This window comes from Tenrec ecaudatus, chromosome 1 (genome assembly GCF_050624435.1).
Source record: "Tenrec ecaudatus isolate mTenEca1 chromosome 1, mTenEca1.hap1, whole genome shotgun sequence".
Lineage (NCBI taxonomy): Eukaryota > Metazoa > Chordata > Mammalia > Afrosoricida > Tenrecidae > Tenrec > Tenrec ecaudatus.
In genome coordinates this window covers 116,132,309-116,151,518 of record NC_134530.1, presented here as the reverse complement: position 1 = coordinate 116,151,518, position 19,210 = coordinate 116,132,309, and the positions used below count along the sequence as shown (strand labels likewise).

The 19,210-nt window shown below is 47.3% G+C and overlaps 1 protein-coding gene across 2 annotated transcripts in view; it reads left to right on the top strand.

The window, feature by feature from the left end:
- The window catches only part of MCOLN2 (mucolipin TRP cation channel 2), a 72,984-nt gene that overhangs the window by 29,522 nt on the left and 24,252 nt on the right, over window positions 1-19,210 (top strand). For both annotated transcript variants that reach the window (XM_075557763.1, XM_075557756.1), the window contains 5 exons: window positions 1,661-1,834; window positions 3,998-4,151; window positions 14,536-14,620; window positions 14,723-14,819; window positions 16,802-16,901. In XM_075557763.1, coding sequence (XP_075413878.1) covers window positions 1,661-1,834; window positions 3,998-4,151; window positions 14,536-14,620; window positions 14,723-14,819; window positions 16,802-16,901 — 610 coding nt within the window. The remainder of the gene's footprint in view (window positions 1-1,660; window positions 1,835-3,997; window positions 4,152-14,535; window positions 14,621-14,722; window positions 14,820-16,801; window positions 16,902-19,210) is intronic.

The following is a 19,210-nucleotide window of genomic DNA, read 5'->3' as shown; positions in this document are numbered from 1 at the left end:
TCCCCACCGCCCATCCCTCACCCCTGCTTTCCCTACAGCACCCGGTAACAGTTATCTGCATCACGCATCCATTCCTCCTGTGCGTCACAGCTGGGAAACCCAGCAGAAATCAAGGAAAGATGAATGGCACTAAGACGGTAAGATCATGTTAGTGTACAGGCAAAAATACAAATGATGTGTAAAAGGGAAAATCCCATCAACGTTCAAAAAGCCAGGGGAAAATTTCTGTCATGGGACAACTAAGAGATACTTGCACCGGTACAAATTCGGGTGGCATCTGTCGGACAGGCAGCGGGCCTGGTACTGAGTGCGCCCCAATAATCAGGTTACAGTGTCTTTGCCTGATAGTCTGGTTGGGACTCTTGCCTTTGTCTAGAGCGGATCTGCCAGCGCTGATCTGACTAGATAGCTGCAGGTGGGTTTGGGGCTCCCACTGTCCTCCAGAGCCTTCTCTGAATTGGGTGTTAACACGGGTCCGGATGAGCACATTTACTGGTTTTTTGTTTGATATCTTAAATGTTACTTCCATGAACATTGTTTGCGGGTACAGGTCAAATGTGAAAGGATACAAACCCCTTTTTGATGTTAAACCATTCAGAGTCCCCCTTTTCTGTCCAAACAACTGCCCTTTGATCTGTGTACAGGTTTCACATGCACACAATGAAGTGTCCTCGAATTCTGATCCACACAAATGCCTTTGAACCGTAAGTAACATAGTTCTGATAGTTTCTGCTTTCAGCCGAGATCCACCTGACGTCAGCAATGCCATCGTCCCCCATCCGTGTCCTCTTCTGAATTGGCTTATGTTTCTGTCAGGCCCCTTTTGCTTTACTGTTACAACCACTTTTGAATTGTCTGCAGCAAAATTTTACTTGCGTGCGACATTCATGGTATTGTTCAGTAATTTTCGCATTCTCTGCGGTCAGTTTTCTTTGGGCAAGAATATGGATCTCTTTCGGGGCAGTTGGCCAAGTAGCTTTCTGTCAGATTCCTTGGCCTCAGCAGGCAATGAGTGAAAATCTAAAGAACATGTGAAATAGGATATTGATGAAGAATGTTGAGTACACCATGGGCTCCCAGAAGAATGAACACATCTGTTTGGGAAGTACAGCCAGAATGCTCCTTAGATTATTTGAATTCTTTTGGCCGACATTATCTTACTATTAAATAGCTGCTTTTCAAAATAGTTCTTTCAAACCACATGTAAGACATACTTGTGATTTTTTTCAGGCACGTGCAAATTCTTAAATGGCAAATCAGTGAAATGTCAATTATGACTTTATTAATTTAAAAAATCATTGCTTTGAAATTTCAGATGTTAGGAAAACATGCTTTGACTTAACTGATGGGGGGTCTTCTTTCCGTTAGTCAAGGACCCGCAGAGTCTTGTCAGTGGGAGTGAGAGTTTTTGCAACTTTTATGTTATTTTTAGTTGTTGATGTAGTTATTGAGGCCATTTTATCAATTGAGCTTTTTTTGTGACATTTATGCTATTGGTGAAAACCAAAGAAGACCTTTTTTACAGATAAGCTCGTTTCAAATTGAGTGGGGGCAGAGGACATAAGAGAAGTAAAAATGTTGGTTTTCTTTCTGCTAAGGCATGTTGTTACATTCGGTAAGGGGTAAAATTCTTATACTTCTCTTTAATTTTCTTTTCTAGCTTGTTCGTTTTGGGTTAAGTAACCAGTTGGTGGTTGCTTTCAAAGAAGACACCACTGCTGCTTTTAAGCACTTGTTTTTGAAGGGATATTCCGGCACAGATGAAGACGACTATAGTTGTAGTGTGTATTCTCAAGAGGATGTCTATGAGAGCATATTTTTTGCTATTAATCAGGCAAGTGTTTCACTATGAATGATCTTTACTGTAAGAATATGTTGATCTTTTGCCTTGTTGTCTTAGCATATGTATGCCTTATAAAAAATACCCAAACCAAATTCACCGCCATTGAGTTGATGCCGGCTTTCAGCGACCCTAGAACACAGTAGAACTGCCCCCTTGGGTTTCCGAGATTCAAGAGCTCTTTCTCTCAAGGAGAAGCTCGTGATTTTGAACTGCTGATCTTTTGAGTCAGAGCTCATGTAACCACTATGCCACGAGGGCTCCTGTATACATATATAGGGGTATTGACATATTCTAATGTAAATGTAGCCTGCTAAACATTGTGATTTATGTAATTAAATTTCCACACCAAATTGTGTATTTCTTTAAAATTCATTTGGTCCACATATACCTTCACATTTACTACACTTGGGAGAGTATTTTGCCCTAGATCAAATAATCAGGAGTAGATTTATAATCCTAGAAGGTTTGATGAATGAGTTGCCAGGTCTAAGATTCTAGAGTTGCTATTATGCTCTCTTAATTATTCATAATCCTGATATAATTTAAGAATATGGGATATGATATGATAAAGTTTCTCAGGCATAGATCAGTCAAGGAGCCCTGGTTACTCAATGGTTAAGCTCTTGACTATTAACCAAAAGGCTGGTGGTTTGAATCCCCCCAGCAGCTCTGTGGGAGGAAGACGTGGTCATCTGCTCTCATGAGGATTACAGCCTAGCAAACCCTATGGGCTAGAGCGTGGCCCAGACCTGAGGCAGGGGGATAGCTCCACTCGGTCACTGCGATGAGCCAAAATGGACTTCACAGCACCAATCAACAACAGGCTGGTGTGAGGCGGGATGCAAGACTCAGTATTCAGGGAGAGTGTACGTTATACTTGCTCCTTTAATAAATTGTGCTTATCGGAGGGAGAAAGATGAGGCTTGCTACTCTGAGTTACAGTTTCAGAAACCCACAGGGACAGTTGTACTCTATGGTGCAAGGTCTCTACAATTGGAATTAACTTGGTGGCAGTCAGAGTGAGTAATATGGACGTGGTACTGTTCTAGACACTTGGGAATGTCGCAGTGAAGAAAACATTGTTCTGGTTGCATTTGAAAAACTCTTGTTGAGTTTCATTCACATGGTGAGAACCAGGCAAATGAAAAGGCCCTAGATGTATAGTATGATTTAACTGAAAACACCACCAAAAACAAACTTAAAAAAAGTAAACACGGTGATAGGAAGGCCGAGCAGATAGTTCACAGCAATAATCGAAATCCCAACTTGACGCGTCTGGGCAGTGCTGGGAAGGGGAAGGCAAAGTCCAAATATGGCTGCTGGAGTCTCGTTTAAGATGAAGCTTTCAATGCGGAAGGGGTAGGATTAGAATGAGGTCATGGTCACGATTGGCAAAGCTGAGGGTTCTTGGACCCAACAAGGTGAGGGTTTGGGGAGTTCAGAGTCTTGGGTTGTGCTCAAAAAAATCTTCAAAGTGATATTAAATCAGAAATGGGTTTAACAAAATGAAGCTTTCCCATATTTCTGAGACAGACAGCATTGTTCTGTTCCTGGCTAAGAGTTTCCTTGGAATCTTAAAGCCCTAATACTGACCATCAGGGGCCTCCCACAGGCTGTAGTGCAGATGGTGAGCGAGGACAGCGTGTGAACAGAAGCTGGGAGTGGGGCTGGCTCTGGTCAGGTGCGGGGCCAGAAAGTGGGAGCTGCTGTGGAACCAAGACTCCGGAGTGCCTGTGCGGGTGGTGGTGGTCGTGGGGGGCGGGGGGGGGCGCTCTGGAAGGAGTGAACCACGCCTGGATCCCAGCTTGGGAAGAGCACAGAGCTGCGCCAGCAGATGCCTGCGGAGCTCCAGAAACTACCAGAAGGCCAGGGTGGGCAGGGCAGCATTCAGCAATGAAGTCAGAAAGATAAGGAGGAAGGACTTTAGCCTTGGCTTTGAGAGGTGGCGATGTCTGTTAACATGTTTACTTTAGTTTTGAGTTCTGGGAATTGGTGTGTTTCTATACAGTCTGAAAATGAATTTGTTGTACTTTAGTATGGGCAGTTCTAGCGATACAAGCACTTAAAAATAGCTTAAAGTAGATCCCATATACTATAACTTTTGATCAAATTTTCAAGAGCTCATGCGTGTTTTTATTTACCTGTTTTTAATAGTATCAGCAACTAAAGAACTTATCCTTGGGGACCCTTGGTTATGGAGAAAATGAAGACCATATAGTTGGCTTAAAAATCTGTAAGCAGCATTACAAGAAAGGGACCATGCTTCCTTCCAACGAGACACTGAATATTGACAGTGGCGTTGAGACAGGTAATGCACCGACTCTTTGATTGCCTGCTGCCGTCATCACTGTGGGAGAGCAAACGTGCCCCGTGTGCTGGCAGCAGCTTTGCTTCTCTGAGAGCTGGCCCTCTGGGGGAGCCACGTTAGCATTTGCCTGCCAGGGCTTTGACTCGGGCGGGTCTGCAGCTGCAGGGCCCGGGCAGTCCGGGACGTTTCTAGTGCACTCAGGATGGTTGAGTTGAGGCGGTACAGGTGTTTCCTGTGTAGGCATTTCCTCTCATGAAGCTTTGGACTCTTTGGAAGGGAAAAATAAGGCGGGTGTGTGGGTGTGGGTGTGGGTGTGGGAAGGGTTTATTAAGAAAAAATGTATCCAAAGTGGCTTTGAACACTGGTTTTTATTTTTTGTGAAACATGTAAATGTTCAAAAGTGAATGGTGAGTAGCAGCCCGTTTTCTTCTTTTAGAAGATTGCTTGGCCAAAAGTTATAGCTGATCAGGTAGCATTGTTCCTGCTACTCTTAAGAACCGAGAGGCACACCATATGTAAATAAAAAGCGCTTGATTGAAGACTCTGGAGTTCAGTCATTCAGCCAACAAACACCTGGTTTAGGTCTGCCAGGCCCAAGGCAGTCGCTGCGCTGTGTTCTGGGGTGGCATGAACCAGTAAAGGCTCAAGTAGCCCCAGATTGAGGGGAGGTTTTAGCAAAGCCACTCGTGCATAGTCTGTTTCAATTCATAGCAAGCCTATGGGCCAGAGTAGACTGCTTCGTAGGACTTTCAAGACGATACATCGTTATAGGAGCGGACAGATTCAACTTTCTCCAGGGAAGCAGCTGGTAGGTTTGAACTGCTGACCCACTATGCTACCAGCACGGTGTACATTTGTAATCATTTCATTAAAGTGGAAATGCCACACTGTTCATTTGGCCATGTCTCCTGTAATCTGACCTTAAAATGTGTTTTTTTTGATGTTAGTAACATAATTCACGTACCATAGAGTTCAGTGGTATGACTATATTAAAGAGTTGTGCAATCATTAGCACAAGTCAGTTTGGGAAGAGTGTCCTCGCTTTTATACTCATTGTTACCGCCCTCCATTCGCACCACCTCTCCTGCCAACCCGAAGACACTATTACTCCAGTTACTGTCTCTGACGATTTACTTATGCTGGATTTCACATAAAATCACACCCCAAAAGAAACACCAAACCCAGCAACAAGTCACAGAAAACCTCAATCCAAAAGAAAGCAGAAAATAATAAAAACCGGAACACATTGAAAATGAATCACAAGGGAAAGCATGAAGGCTGGGCGGGAAGTTCAGTGAGACCCGTTCACTGTGCAAGAACTGTGTCTGCAGAGCCAGAGGTGTCTTCAAAAGCTAACAGAATATAAAAGTAGCAAATAGATTCTTAAGCTGTCCATTACTGGCCAAACTCCAAAACAAGACGTTTGAGTGGAGATCCAGTGACTTCCTTTAATCTGCAACAGGTGTGTTACTTCATGGGTTTTCTGACTCAGATCTTTCTAGTCTATTTAGTCTGCTGGGAAACTCAAGAAGGAAAAACTCTAAGGCCCAGGTAGAACTATAGTAGGGGCCTTTGGTCACCAAGGGCTGAAAAGAGATTTGGTTTGGAATGCATGATTAGCCATGTAGTATAGGGCAGATTCTCCCCCTTTGAACGTCCATAAAGCAATGTCAAGCTTTTCTCCCGAGGGCAAGCTGCTCATAAAAGTCTTGTTCACACAATAGAACACCTTCCTGTAGACAGGTTTTATTTGGTCTCCATAGGTTGCCTGCTCAGATTCTCTTCAGGATCACGTGTCCCATCACTTAACTCCACCAACAGCTTCTAAACCAGAGCCAGCAGGGGCCCATGCAGAGTTTGCCCCCCACCATTTGCTTTCAGAGACCAGGAAGGTGCACATCTTAGTTCTAGGTGAGAAGGTGTTGTTGCTCTTCTTCTGGAGGCTTCTGCTATCATGTGATCTGTTTGTTAACCAGCCTGTTGCGGTTGTTGACGTGTGGTATTGGTGTGGACTCATTGTGGCCCTGTGTTGTACAATCATAAAGTAACAGTGCCCAGTCCTGTGCCATCCTTACAATTGGTTGGTTTGAGCCCGTTGTTGCAGCCACTGTGTCCATTGAAACTTGCTGGGGATCTGCCCCAAACACTCTACCTTACGAAGCATGAGACAGGTCCCTCTTGATAACAAAGCCAAAATATGTGAGATGAAGTCTCCCTGTCCTGGCTTCTAAAGAACATTCTAGCCATCCTTCCTTCGACAGATTTGTTTGTTCTTCCAGGAGTCCAACCTACATTCAATATTCTGCCATTGCTACAATAGGGAGCCAGCCTACAGGGGCTAATCCTCCAGCTCTGTTTCTCTCTGTAGGTAGTTTGGGAGTCTGTGGTGGCTGGGACTCAGGGCTTACCTAGTGACACTCAACTTCAGGTAAGTCATTGGCCTCTTGTCCTCTTAAAAAGAGGCAACTAGGTTTGGATGTGTTTCCAGTGATTCATACATGGTTTATCTTGATTTTTTTTTAAAGGTCACTGAAGGAAATGTGGCCAAAGTCAATAAAGGCGGATAGGTTTGACAGGCAATGCCAGAAAGCTGTTTTGATTTCCTGACTGTGGGACCATGGTGCCCTTTTCATTTCCTTTAAGAGTATGGACTCGTTTCTAATCAATGGAGAGCACTTGATTGTTGACTTCAAAAGAGACTGCTTACCAGGTTAACTGTATTCCTTAACTTATTAAATATAACTTGTCAAAGAGAATCTTTTGTCCTATCCATTCAAAACGTGTTAATTTGGGTGGACTGCAGAAACAAATTCATAGACACTCATATGTGTATAAGAAAGAGCTTTATGTAAAAGAGCAATTGAATATTGAAAAAACATCCCAGCCCAGTTCAGATCAAGTCCATAAGTCCGATAATAGCCAATCTATAAAGTCCTTTTCTGATTCTCAAAACACATGCAGTGATGCCCAGTGCAGGAAGATCACAGGCCAGTGGGTGGGAAGTCTTGTGGATCCAGTGACATTGTAGGCATCTCAGCATTGGCAGGGTTCTCCATGTGGCTTGTCCAGCTCAGGGCACTAGTGTAGTTCCATTGGTCTTGTCAGCTGCAATGTCTCTCAGGGAGTGAGTAGAGTCTCTCCTCCCTCCAGGAAGGAATACAGGAGTTCCCAGAATCCTCAGGGGAAGGCCGAGCCCACACAGAGGCCTCATTAGTTATACAGTGATTGTCAGGCTAGACTCTACCCTAGACTCTACCCTTTCACTCATAATCTTCTCATATTCACAACAGATTATATAACTACCGCAAAACATATAAATAGTACTTTAAAAACAGTACTAGATGTTAGATTTTCTTCTCTTAGTCAAGGAAGCCTTCAGATAATAGAGAGAGGAATTCAGTTTGACCTTGTGTGAGTCTGGGTACTTTAGAGAAACAAGTCCACAGAAATGCATGTATGAGAGAGAGTTTTATATAAAGGTTAAGTGCGCATCAAGAAAACATCCCAACCCAGTGCTGCCCAAGCCCACAAGTCCAACATTAGCCCATATGTCCAACACCAATCCACAAAGTCCTCCTCCATCTCACAAAGCAGATGCGATGACGATGCCGACTGCAGGAGGAAAGCCCAGTCAGTGAATGTGTAAGCATCTCAGCACTGGCAGGGTCTCCACACAGGTGCTCCAACACCCAGGGCTGTGTCGGGGTAGGTCCATGTGACTTCTCAGGGATGTCTTGCAGGAAGTGAGCCTTGCCAGCTGAAGCTGGGTACTGGCTAAGGCAGCTGCATCCTGGTCTGACCATCAGAAAGCAAGAGACCTGAGAGCTAGAAAGGGGAGGATCACCGAACCATTTATCCCTTCGCCCTTTAATTAACCCCACATGTGTTTATCGGCCAGGTTGGCATAATTAACTACCTCAGACCTTATTTTTGCACTTGAAGCTTAAAATTTATAGCCAAAACGTTGGTGATTTGAACCTACCAGCTGCTTCAAGCAAGAAACATGATGGCAGTCTACTCTTATGAAGATCTGCAGCCTCAAAACCCTGAAGCAATTCTCCCCAGTCCCATAGGGTCACAGAGCCTGGATTGGCTCCAGCAGTGGGTTTGGGTCAAACTAAAAGGAGACTCCTGGTGCAGTGGTTAAAGTGCCCGGCTGCTAACTGGAAGGTCAGTAGTTCAAAAGCACCAGCTGCTCCAAGGGAGAAAGATACCGCAGAGTGCTTCCTTAAAGATTTATCACCGCAGACACCATATGGGGAAGCTCTGCCCTGTCTACAGGGTTCCTGCGAGTTGAACTTGATCTCACATTTGGTTTGTTTGTTCAGTTCCAAATTAAAACTCATATGAACTTTGCGTTATCTGTACTAGCTAGCAGATGACCTCTCAGTGCACTGAAGGCAGAGATCTGCCTGAAGCCCTGGCTTCACAGTGGGTTCGTAGTTAGCACAACTTCCGTGCAGGTCAAGCTGAGTGTTTCCTAGACTGCTGCTATGGCAGTACCCTCCTATCCCTGCCCAAAGGACGGTAGCTTTGTAGCTCAGCCTCACTGGGATGGTGCTATGTCTCCCACGGCACTTGTTTCTCAGCGAGGCTCATTGCAGTGGCCGCACAGAACGCGCAGACCACGAGGATGCTGATGGGTTCGTAATAGAAGTTATCAGGTTACGATTCAGGTGGAAAAACTCAGGACACAAGTTTTTCAGTCAGGACATGTTACAAAGTTCTTTCAGAGCTGCTAATAAATGCCAAAAGGGCATGCCACTCAGCGCCAGCTCTGTTGGTCAACAAACCCAGCTGCCTGACTTAAGTGCCCAGAGGCACCTGCTTCGGTAAGCCTCAGCCCAAAGGCTCTCAGCTCCACCGGTCAGCAAACCCGGCTCCCAGAATTAAGGGCCCAGAGGCACCCACTCCACAAGCCAGCCTTCTGCTGCAAAGTACTCAGCTTTACTTGCTCTGTGGGCGGGAAGTCCACCGCTCAGTCTCATACTCTGGCTCCTGATTCTGCTGTTGCCACTCCTCTGCCACACCTCTCGTGTCAACACTCTCCTGGATCAAGGGGGTTCACCACACAGGGATCTCAGGGTCCAGAGGACTCGCTCCACTCCTGGCTCTTGCTGGTAGTGAGAGTCCCCCCTCATGCACCTGAGATGGCTTATTTACACCTAGTAGGATGTCAGTCATTCACAGCTGAGTCGTATCATGCATTCAGAATCTCCAGCCACCGCCTTACCCAGACCCGTCAGGGAAAAGTTGTTTGATGGGTGTTGTGGAAACTGTAAATAGAAGATAAGAGCCACGTCAAATAATGCATTGCCCTGCAGAACTTGTTTGTGAATTGTGTTAAAAAATATTTGTTTTACAACATTTTCCCCTCCTATTCGATTTTTTAAAAATCATTTTATTGGGGACTCTTATAGCTTGTGGTAGTTACATAATCTGGTGTCAATTTGGGACTTGAGAGGATTAAGAGTGAAGGGGTGGAGTCTAGTCTGTCACTTGGGTCATAACCAGTGAGGCCTCTGTGTGGGCATGGCCTTCCCCTGAGGATTCTGGGAAAACTCTTTGCCTTGGAGGTGAAGACACACTCTCTCTGCTCACTCCCTTGGAGACTCTCTACTGAAAAGGCTGACTCCCTGTGAGATATCCCTGAGGAAAAGCCACATGGACTGACCCTGATGCAGCCCTGGGTGCTGGAGCCACATGGAGACCCCTGCCAGCATTGAGATGCTTACAACGCTGCTGGATCCAAAGACTTTCTGTCCACTGGCCTGTGATGGTCCTGCATTCATTGTCATTGCATGTGTTTTGTGAGTTAGAAGAGGACTTTATAGATTGTTATTGGACGTATGGGCTAATATCGGACTTATGGACTTTAACTTTATCTGGACTGGGCTGGGATATTTTCTTTATATCAATTGGTCTTATATATAAACCTCTTTTTATAGACATGTGAGTGTGTCTATGAGTTTGTTTCTCTAGTCTACCCAGACTAACACCCAGCTCTTATAACATTCCATATATCAATTGTATCAAGCATATTGGTACCTATGTCACCATCATTATTTTCTAAACATTTACTTCAATTTGAGCCCTTGGTATCACCTCCTCTTTTTTCCCTACCCACTTGTGGCCCCTTTATAAATTATTGTTTTCATATCTTACACCAACCGCTGTTCCCTTCACCCACGTTTCTGTTCATCCTCGTGTGTGTATTAATGCGTCAATACCTCAGTCTTGCAATCGGTTTCCCCTTCCTCCCGTTCTCCCCACACCTCTCCCCTATTTCTTAGAACATTTGACTTGAATTCTAATAGTGTTTTCTTTTCTTAGCACATTTTTAAAAGTCTTATGATTTTATCCTTTTAGATTGTCTGAACTTACGTAAGATATTATTCTCATCTCATCGTTTCCCCGCGGTTTGAAAAGGGCTCATTTACCCACTCTTCCTTTGTCTCCAATAAGGCTGTTTGTTTTTTTCATTTTCTGGAGCCTTCGGCCTTACACGGCTCGTGAGGCTGTGCTCCGTTTGAAGAGGTTTGCTGCCTCCTTGTTTCTCTGTCTCAGTTCTGTGGCTCTGCTGCCACCAGGTGTTGAGCTGCATCTGCACCCGTGACTGCGGTGTCAGGACTAGAGGCCTTCCACGAGTCCAGTGCCTCGTTACGTTAAGCGCGGCCAGAATTTCATTGAATATTGAAAGTGCCACGACTGCCAAAGCACAAGCAAACCTGTCTCGGAAGAAGCACAGCCAGGACGCTCCTTGGAGGCCAGGATGGTGAGACTTCCTTCCCCTCACGTACTGTGGGCCATGTTGTCAGGAGAGACCCGTGCCTGGAGAAGGACTTCATGCTTGGTTAAGGAGAGGGCCAGCGGCCTTGACAAGACGGACGGACACAGTGACTGCCGCCGTGGGCTCGGGCGTGAGCAGAGCTGCGAGGTCTGGGCAGTGTTCGTTTTGCTGTGCAGGGGCCGCTGTGGGTGCAGACTGCCTGGGTGGCACCCCACAGCAACATAGTTTCAAACAGATCAACACAGAGTGTGACCACATCGATTTTTAGGAGGAAAAGAGTTCTACAGATAGTGAAAATCCACAAACAGAAATGCTGCCATCTCTCTCTGAATCTAAGATACACCACCAGACCTAGCGGCTTCTGTTCATTCACACCAGCAAACCTCAACCGGGTCCCAAACAGCTGTGGGGGCCTGACACAGCTCCCTGTCAGCTTCTGGGGACCCACCTCCTCCTCTGGAGCCGGTATGCTAATGATGCAGCCAGTTCTATGGCTAACTTGAATTCTCCCCTGGGCTCCAACCAAAAAGCCAGTCTAGGTAGACTCGTGGTGATCCTGTCGGGCAGACTAGAAATGTCCCACTGGGTTTTGGAGTCTGTCAGTCGTTATGGGAGCAGACTGCCACATCTTTCTCTCAAAGGGCATCTGGTGGGCTCAGGTTAGTGACTTTTGGGTTTGGGATGAGACCCAAAGACTAACCTGCTGTGCACCCAGGGCCCCTCATTGGCACAAGACTTCTCTTCTGTTCACTGTGGGCTCGGCAGCTCCACTAGGAAGTTGAACAGATTCCAAACAGAACAACTCAGACCTTCCATGTTCTCTCACCCACCCCCTCACCACCCCGGCCCAACCTGGGTTGTTGGTTTCACAATTTTAAAAATTGTTAATTAGGGTGGGGGTTTACATTTCAGATAATCGATTTTGTAGTCAAGAGTTTAAGCTGCAGGATCTGGAGGCACAGGGAATCCAGGGCGGATGATACCTTCAAGACCAGGGATGTGAGGGGTGATGCTGGGAGGGTGGAGGGAGGGTGGGGTGGAAAGAGGGAACTGATTACAAGGATCTACATATGACCTCCTCCTTGGGGGACAGACAACAGAAAATGGGTGAAGGAAGACGCCAGACAGGGAAAGATATGACAAAATAATAATTTATAAATTATCAAGGGCTCATGAGGAAAGGGAGAGCGAGGAGGGAGGGGGAGAAAAAAGAGGACCTGATGCAGAGGGCTTAAGCATTTTCAATGCTTTGAAAACGATGAGGGCAAAGAATGTACAGATGTGCTTTACACAATTGATATATGTATATGTATGGATTGTGATAAGAGTTGTATGAGTCCCTAGTAAAATGTTTTTTAAAAAAAGAGTTTAAGCTGCACCTCCCCCCCCCCCAAGTTGTCTCCTCCCCGCTCCTTTGACTTCTTTTTCCTCTCGTGGATTATGAGCTCCCTTCCCCTTCAACCCTCAAGCCCAGGGTCCGCCAACCTCTGAGACTCAAGACAATCCTGTCTCTCATAGCAATTGAAAAACCATTCGAGAGTCATATACTTCTTTTTACAAACCAGTGAAATCACTGTTATTTGAATACTATGCTTTACATGGACCTGTGATAGGGCTTTTTGTGGTTTTACTTCACTTTTACTCCAGAGCGACACGTACACACGCGAAGAGCCACATCGCGTGTGGGCACCACCTCTTGCCACCCTGCTCCAGCGTGTTGCTTCCTTCCTGTTCTTTCCTGGTAGTGCCCTCTCCCGGGGGCAGCCCTTAAGTCTGTTGGGTGTGCAAACGTTTGTTCGTGGCCCCATGCAGTGTTTGTGCTTCTGTGTGTGACCCGCTTCGTTCAGAGCTGTGCTCTCCAGGTCGCCCATCTGTGCAGCGAAGGGCTTGGTGGGTTCCTTGGTTTGTTGCTTTAGTGATGCGTGGTGACCCGTCCGTTGTTCGTCGGCGCCACACACACGCTGTTTCCATCCTCGTTAGCTGCCGCCCAGCAGCCCGTGTGCGGCAGAGGGAAACGCGGCCCGTCCTGTGCCATCCTCTCAAGTGTTCCGATGTCCGAGCCCGTGGTCCAGGCACCGCGTCCCTCATCTCCCTGAAGGCCTTCCTCTTTCTGATGCCCCTCCACGGTACCAAGCATGAAGTCCTTCCCGGCGACTGGTCTCTCCTGACAACACATGCGAACTGCAGAAGACGGAGGCTTGGCACGCTTGCCTCTTCGGAGCGCTCTGGCCGGCTTCTTCCACGACTGATGGCTTAGTTCTCTAAGCAGTCCGTGCGCTTTCACTGTTCCTCCCTCTCCAGCACCACAAGGGAAATGCACCGAGCCTTCTCTGGTCTTTAGCAGTATCCAACTAACTTTCGCAGGCATGTGCGGCAACAGAAAATGCCCAGGCTTGGTCAGGCGCAGTGCAGTCCTCAAAGTAACGTCCGTGCCTTTCATTACTTGGAAAAGGTCTTGTGCAGCAGATTTACCTAAAGCAGTGGTTCTCAACCTTCCCAGTGCTGCGACCTTTTAGGACAGGTCCTCAGGTTGTGGTGACCCCCCCAACCATGAAATTATTTTCATTGCTACTTCATTACTGTCATTTTGCTACTGTTATGAATCGGGTGACCCCTGAGAAAGGGGCACCAGCATTTCAGATCAACCATATTAATCCCAGTTTCTTAGGCCCCAACCCCGCCCTTCATTCCTCTGTGCCCACCATAGGTCCGGGTCACTGTCTCCTTGCTTAGCCTCTCCTCTCTGCTCCTGGTCTCGCCTCTGCTCCCTGCCTTGCTCCTGGAGCTAGCAGTTTTACACACAGCAGTTGGATCACGTCACTCCTTGGTGCAGAACACACACACACACACACACACACACAATTCTCTATTTCACCAGGAATTGACATCCACAAGTCCCCGCAGGAGCGCTGCCAACCTGCTGTCTCAAGCTCCCGACACCCTCCCTGCTGCTCTGTTTCTTGGACAAGCCAGCCTTTTGCTTTCCTGGCAGTCTTTGCATTTCGGTTTTGCTTTTCTACGCTGAGCACTCTCCGGATTTATACTTAGTCCCACTCAAATCTCATCCCCCCGAAGCCCTCTTCTGACCCTTTGCCGCGTGAAGGCCGGGCTGCCCCGCAGACGTGCTCTGCTCACTGTACGCTGCCGCCACAGTGCTTCTCGGAAAGGTGAAATCCTCGCTTAGCTTTTGTTACGTCTTCTTTCTTTGCCCAGCAAAGTGCAGAAGCCCCACAGAGGTACGCCCTCTGACTGCTGTGTCCTCTGCTTAACCCAGCCATCGGCCATCGTGACTCTCTACCTCTGCCATTTTGCCATGTTTGCGGAGTAGCCGGTGTGTGTCAGTCACTTTCACGCCGCGGGGCACGTGGTGGCCATTCTTCTCAAGCAGGTGGCGCACAGTGACTGTAAAGGGAGAGTGTTTCTGTTGGTAACGAACAAGCATCCTGCGTGGAGAAGCTTTACAGCGACGTGTGTGCCTCCGGCCTCTCGTGGGCTTTTGCCTGCTGGTTTCTACATCTGTCCTCGCCAGAAACTCTCACCCGGAGGTGAGTGCTCTTTCTGCTCTGTGACCTGAGTGCTCTTTCTTTGCTCCAGGTTGTATTCACTTAGACCTGCAGACCCTCTCTGGGAACCCTCAGGACTGGAAGAACTCCTCATTCTTCACTCTGGAATTCTATCGGTAAGTCAGCTGACCACTGCCCATCCCGAGGGAGAGGGGTGGGATGGACCGTGGCCATTCAGTACCTCCTGATGGGTTCAGTTGTGTTTTTTTTTTTTTCAGGCTCTTGCAAGTTGAAATCTCCTTTCATCTCAAAGGCATTGACCTACAGACGGTCCAGTCCCGAGAGTTACCTGACTGCTATGTCTTTCAGAATAGGGTAAATGTCTTTGTTTTATTTGGCCATCTTCGACTCGCTCTTCTTGCTTTTTGTGGAGCCATAGGGTAATGGAAGCCACCACGAGGATGGACTGGGGTGCAGTCCTGTGGCCATGGCTTCGCGGATGCTTCAGCGCCGGGACAGTGCACAGTGACAGCGACCTGGAGCTCTGCCTTCCCAGCGTGGCATCACGAGATTTCTGGATTGAAAGAGGAGTTTTCAAAATTGGTTTCTACTGACCACTCTCATCATCTGTTAAAAAACAAAAAACTTGCCAAACCGTTTTCCATATTAATAATGTCTCTCATTGTGAAAGGGAGGTTTTTGCAAACAAGCAGTAAGTATTTGTGGAGCTGGAGCTCTGGGCGCACTCCGGGGAGGGTGGGGGCTGATGACGATCGGTTGGTGAAGAAAGCTGGGGCCATCTGCTCATGCAGAGGCGCAGTTTGGGAAACCCTCTGTGAGACAGCTGATGGCAGTAGGTTTGGCTTGGGCTTGGTTTTTGTTTTGGAAGAGGCTGTGCCCAGTGCAAGAGACTGTTCACTCTGTGGAGTGAGCTGCCTTCTCCGTTAGGTGAAGCTTCATGCATTGCTGCTGTGGTGGTTAAGAGCCATCGAATCAGTGCCAGCTCATCAACAACGAGCAGCCTGCCCCTATGGCTTTCTTTATGGGAGCAGAATGCCTCGTCTTTCTCCCTTGGAGCAGCTGGTAGGTTTGAACAGCTGACCTTACCGTGTGTCACCCACACCACCACCAGGGCTCCTAGGGAAATAAACACCCACATCAGCCAAGATCAGCATGAGGTCACAAAAGGAGTGGGACAGATCTGGATGGACCAGGATGGAGGTAGACGAGGGGCAGGGTTTTAACCACCAGCTTTCATATGTTCCTTTTCTGTTTGCTGTAAGATGCTTTCTGGGTGGCATTTGAACACTAACCGGAAGGTTGATGGTTGGAACCCACCCGGTGGCAAACAGAAGAAAGGCCTGGTGATCTGCTTCCATAATGATTACAGCCAAGAACACCCCCCTCCCCATGGGGCGGTTCTACTTAGTGTCCCATGGGGTTGGCTGCCAAGAGTGGGAATCGACGGGAAGGCAGTGGATTTGGGGTATGTGGGCTGCTGCTTTCTGTGTCAAGGTGATACCGGCTTGAGAGACTACATTGGAACGTCCCCTTGGGGCATGAGAGATCTTGAGCGTCCAGGGTACTGGAGGTTTCATCCTAGGGTACAGGTGGAGACACGAGAGCTGCCTGGTTTAGATGTGAACTTCTGGCTTGATTGTATTGGTGAGCACCCAGAATGTGCTGTATGTCCAAGGACACTCGGGCGCAGTTGGCTTGACCACCGATGACCTAGTCATTGAGCTCCCCCAAGCATTTCTGCCTGCACTTTCTCTTTTTATTTCATAATGTGTTCACCCCCAACACTCTTTGACATAAATCACTGACAAGCTTTACTTGGTCGACAAGTAATGTGGAAGATTTGGGGGCATTTGGAAACCTTAAATTGAACACGGCTCTTTGCAGCAGTCTCTGTTGTTTCTGAGACCATTGCATGTAGCTGTTGAAACAAACAGAGCAGTAGTTTCCCGCTAGTGAAGCCCTGGAGTTTGACACCCAAAGGCCTACCTGGAAGCAAATGCTTTTGAATTTCATTTGGTGACCCTTGCTGTCACTGCGCTCTCTTGTCCACCTGGGTGAAACCAGCATCTTGGATCTGGAGCTGGTGTCTTGTTTTAGCATTTTCTGCAGCAGAGAGATGAAGTCATGGCTTTAGCAGAACTTGGTGTGCTGACCCTTTGCAATGGGTATCCATTCTTCATTCATAAAAGAAAATTGTGAAGAAATCATCCGATGAGACATTTAATCTGCATAATGCTTTGGGGCAGCAAGCTGTTTGGATGGTGTAAAAATGTCTATTTTTAAGCAACAGTTGCTGTCAATACTGGGTTCTGACCTCTCCATACCTCTGTCTCCAGATAACCTATGACAATAGAGCTCACAGTGGCAAGATCAAAATATATTTTGACAGTGACGCCAGCATCGAAGAATGCAAAGTCCTGAATATATCTGGATCTAGTGAGTATGCCAGATGCCTGTCCGTCATGGGTAATGGGTGGTTTTCAACATGCTACCGTGGGACGTTGTACGTTTAAAGTGGTTTGAGGAGGAATCCAGAGGATGCCACAAAACCGTGTTTTGAACATTAGATTCCGTCAAACGTGCCCCCAAACTTGCTTTTTCATTCACTGCAGCAGATGCTTATTTTGCTCCTTGGGTGAGAGGCAAAAGGGCTCCGAGTTAGGAACATGGGCTCGCCAGCCAGACTCCCTGCACCCAGGCCCCGGCTCCGCTTACCACACTCGTGAGCTTGGACAACACACGTTCCCTCTGCCTCTTAGTATCTTTCCTCTGAAAGTCAGAATAAGCGCAGCGTTTGCTTTCCAAGGCTGCTGTCCTTGTCGGGTGCCTGTGAGAAAATGCCCACACATAGTATGTGACCCTGTAGGTGGCACGGTTGAGGTCCTTGCTAGGGCTCCTCTATCCATAGCCTTTTAAATTCCCATCAAGTGACTGGTGGACACATGCAAATAAGGCGCGCGGGGCTCTAATATGGGATTGGTCAGTTCTGCTGTTCTGCTGGGTGTAAGGGGAGCCATCTCAGAAGCAGGCATGGAAAAATCTCACCACTGCCAAGAAACAATAGCCACAAGCAGGGCACATCTAAGAGCCGTGTGTGGAGAAGTGGTGGCGGCAGCAGAGGCCAGCACCGGCCATGAGACAGGGCAGTGGATTTCCCAGTCCACAGTGAGCAAAGCTGAGTGCCTCTGCCCAGGAGCCTGGCTTGAATGGCCGCATGGAGTGCCCTTTGGGAGTTTGCAAACACGAATGGGCTCTGCAGGGCAGCCAGAGGTGGGAAGATGGGGAGGGGAGGGGTCTGGAGGGGGTTAAGATGAAGCTTTCTGTTCCTGTTAAGATTTACAGCCTGGACATCCTGGGGCTAGAGAGCAATCTACTCTACCCTTCAGGGTTGCCCTGAGTTGGAGTAAACTGGAGGGCTATAGCTCTCAGAGAGCCTCGGTCCTACCCGCCCAGGCAGGGCAGGGGCCAAGGGCTTGTTTGGCAGAGAGCCCAAGAACCAGAGAGAAGAACTCTGGGGGCACAGCTGAAGAAGTGCAGCTACAGACTAAAGAACTGTCTTCTTAACATTTCTGAACCTGATTTGTAAATGTTACCTTCTTTAATAAACATCACAATTGTGAGTGTTGTATTGTCTCTGAGTTCTAAGTGTCCCATCAAACCCCGTAGAAGAGTCGAGTGGCCTGGGTGAAAGGCTTGGTTCAGAATAGGGACAGAAGGTTAAAGGGTGATGGTGTGTCTGACCTCTGCCTCCTAGCCTTCGAGAATTAGCCTTGGGCTGATCAACCTTGGACCGATAATGATGTTCCATTCTCCTTCCCTCTGTGAAGTCGGGGAGAGTCACTCTCTGTACAGTTTCTCTGTACTCGAAAACGCATTAGCATATAGGGTCAGTGGAACCCCCCCGCCCCCCCCGAGGGTTTCCAAGGCTGTAATCTTAATGGGAGCAGGTCATCAGGTCTTCCTCACATGGGTTCGAACTGCCAACCTTTCAGTTATCAGCATTTAATCATGGTGTCACGCAGGCTGCTCCTACCAGGATATTGAGTGTTCTCTGAGTTCGTATGTAAAGTGCTGAGAACAGGAGTTAGTGCATAATAATTTGCAGGCAATATGGAAACAGAAAAGTGCCTTCGTGAGGGAGACTGACGTGTAAAATCTGTTGGGAATAAGCGGTGGAGATACAAAAAGGGATGAGGGCGTAGGAAGCCGAGGTGAATATTAACTGGGGCAGAGGGAGAAATAAATCCTACCAGCGATTCTTGCAGGCTTTGAGCCGAACTGTGGTCAGTGGAGGTTTGCAGCCCTCCAGCACAGAGAGGGCAGCCTGTGTGGCTCATTCCGTCATTATGCTGGAAAGCACCTCAGAATCCACCCATGTGGGCTGTGTAGCATCTGTTTCATTTCCTCATGCAGGATCTTGATGATGATTAATATATTACAGATTTACATACATAATGATATACAGCTAGTTTTAATTGAGCTTACTTTTAATCAGACGATTATAACAAAATTGTACAATAGTTGACATTTCCAGTTACTTTAGATGGAAAGACCTGTGCGTGGCTGCTTTTAAGTTGTAGTTTCAGTATTAACTGACTTAAGACACTGATCAGAAAACACAGTTATCATTCTGTTTAAAAATGACACTTGCCCCCAGCAACAGAAGGTCAGTGTCTGTCTGTCTGTCTCTCACTCATACACACGCACTTTCCAAGCATAGATTGTCACAGAACCTGGTGTGGAAG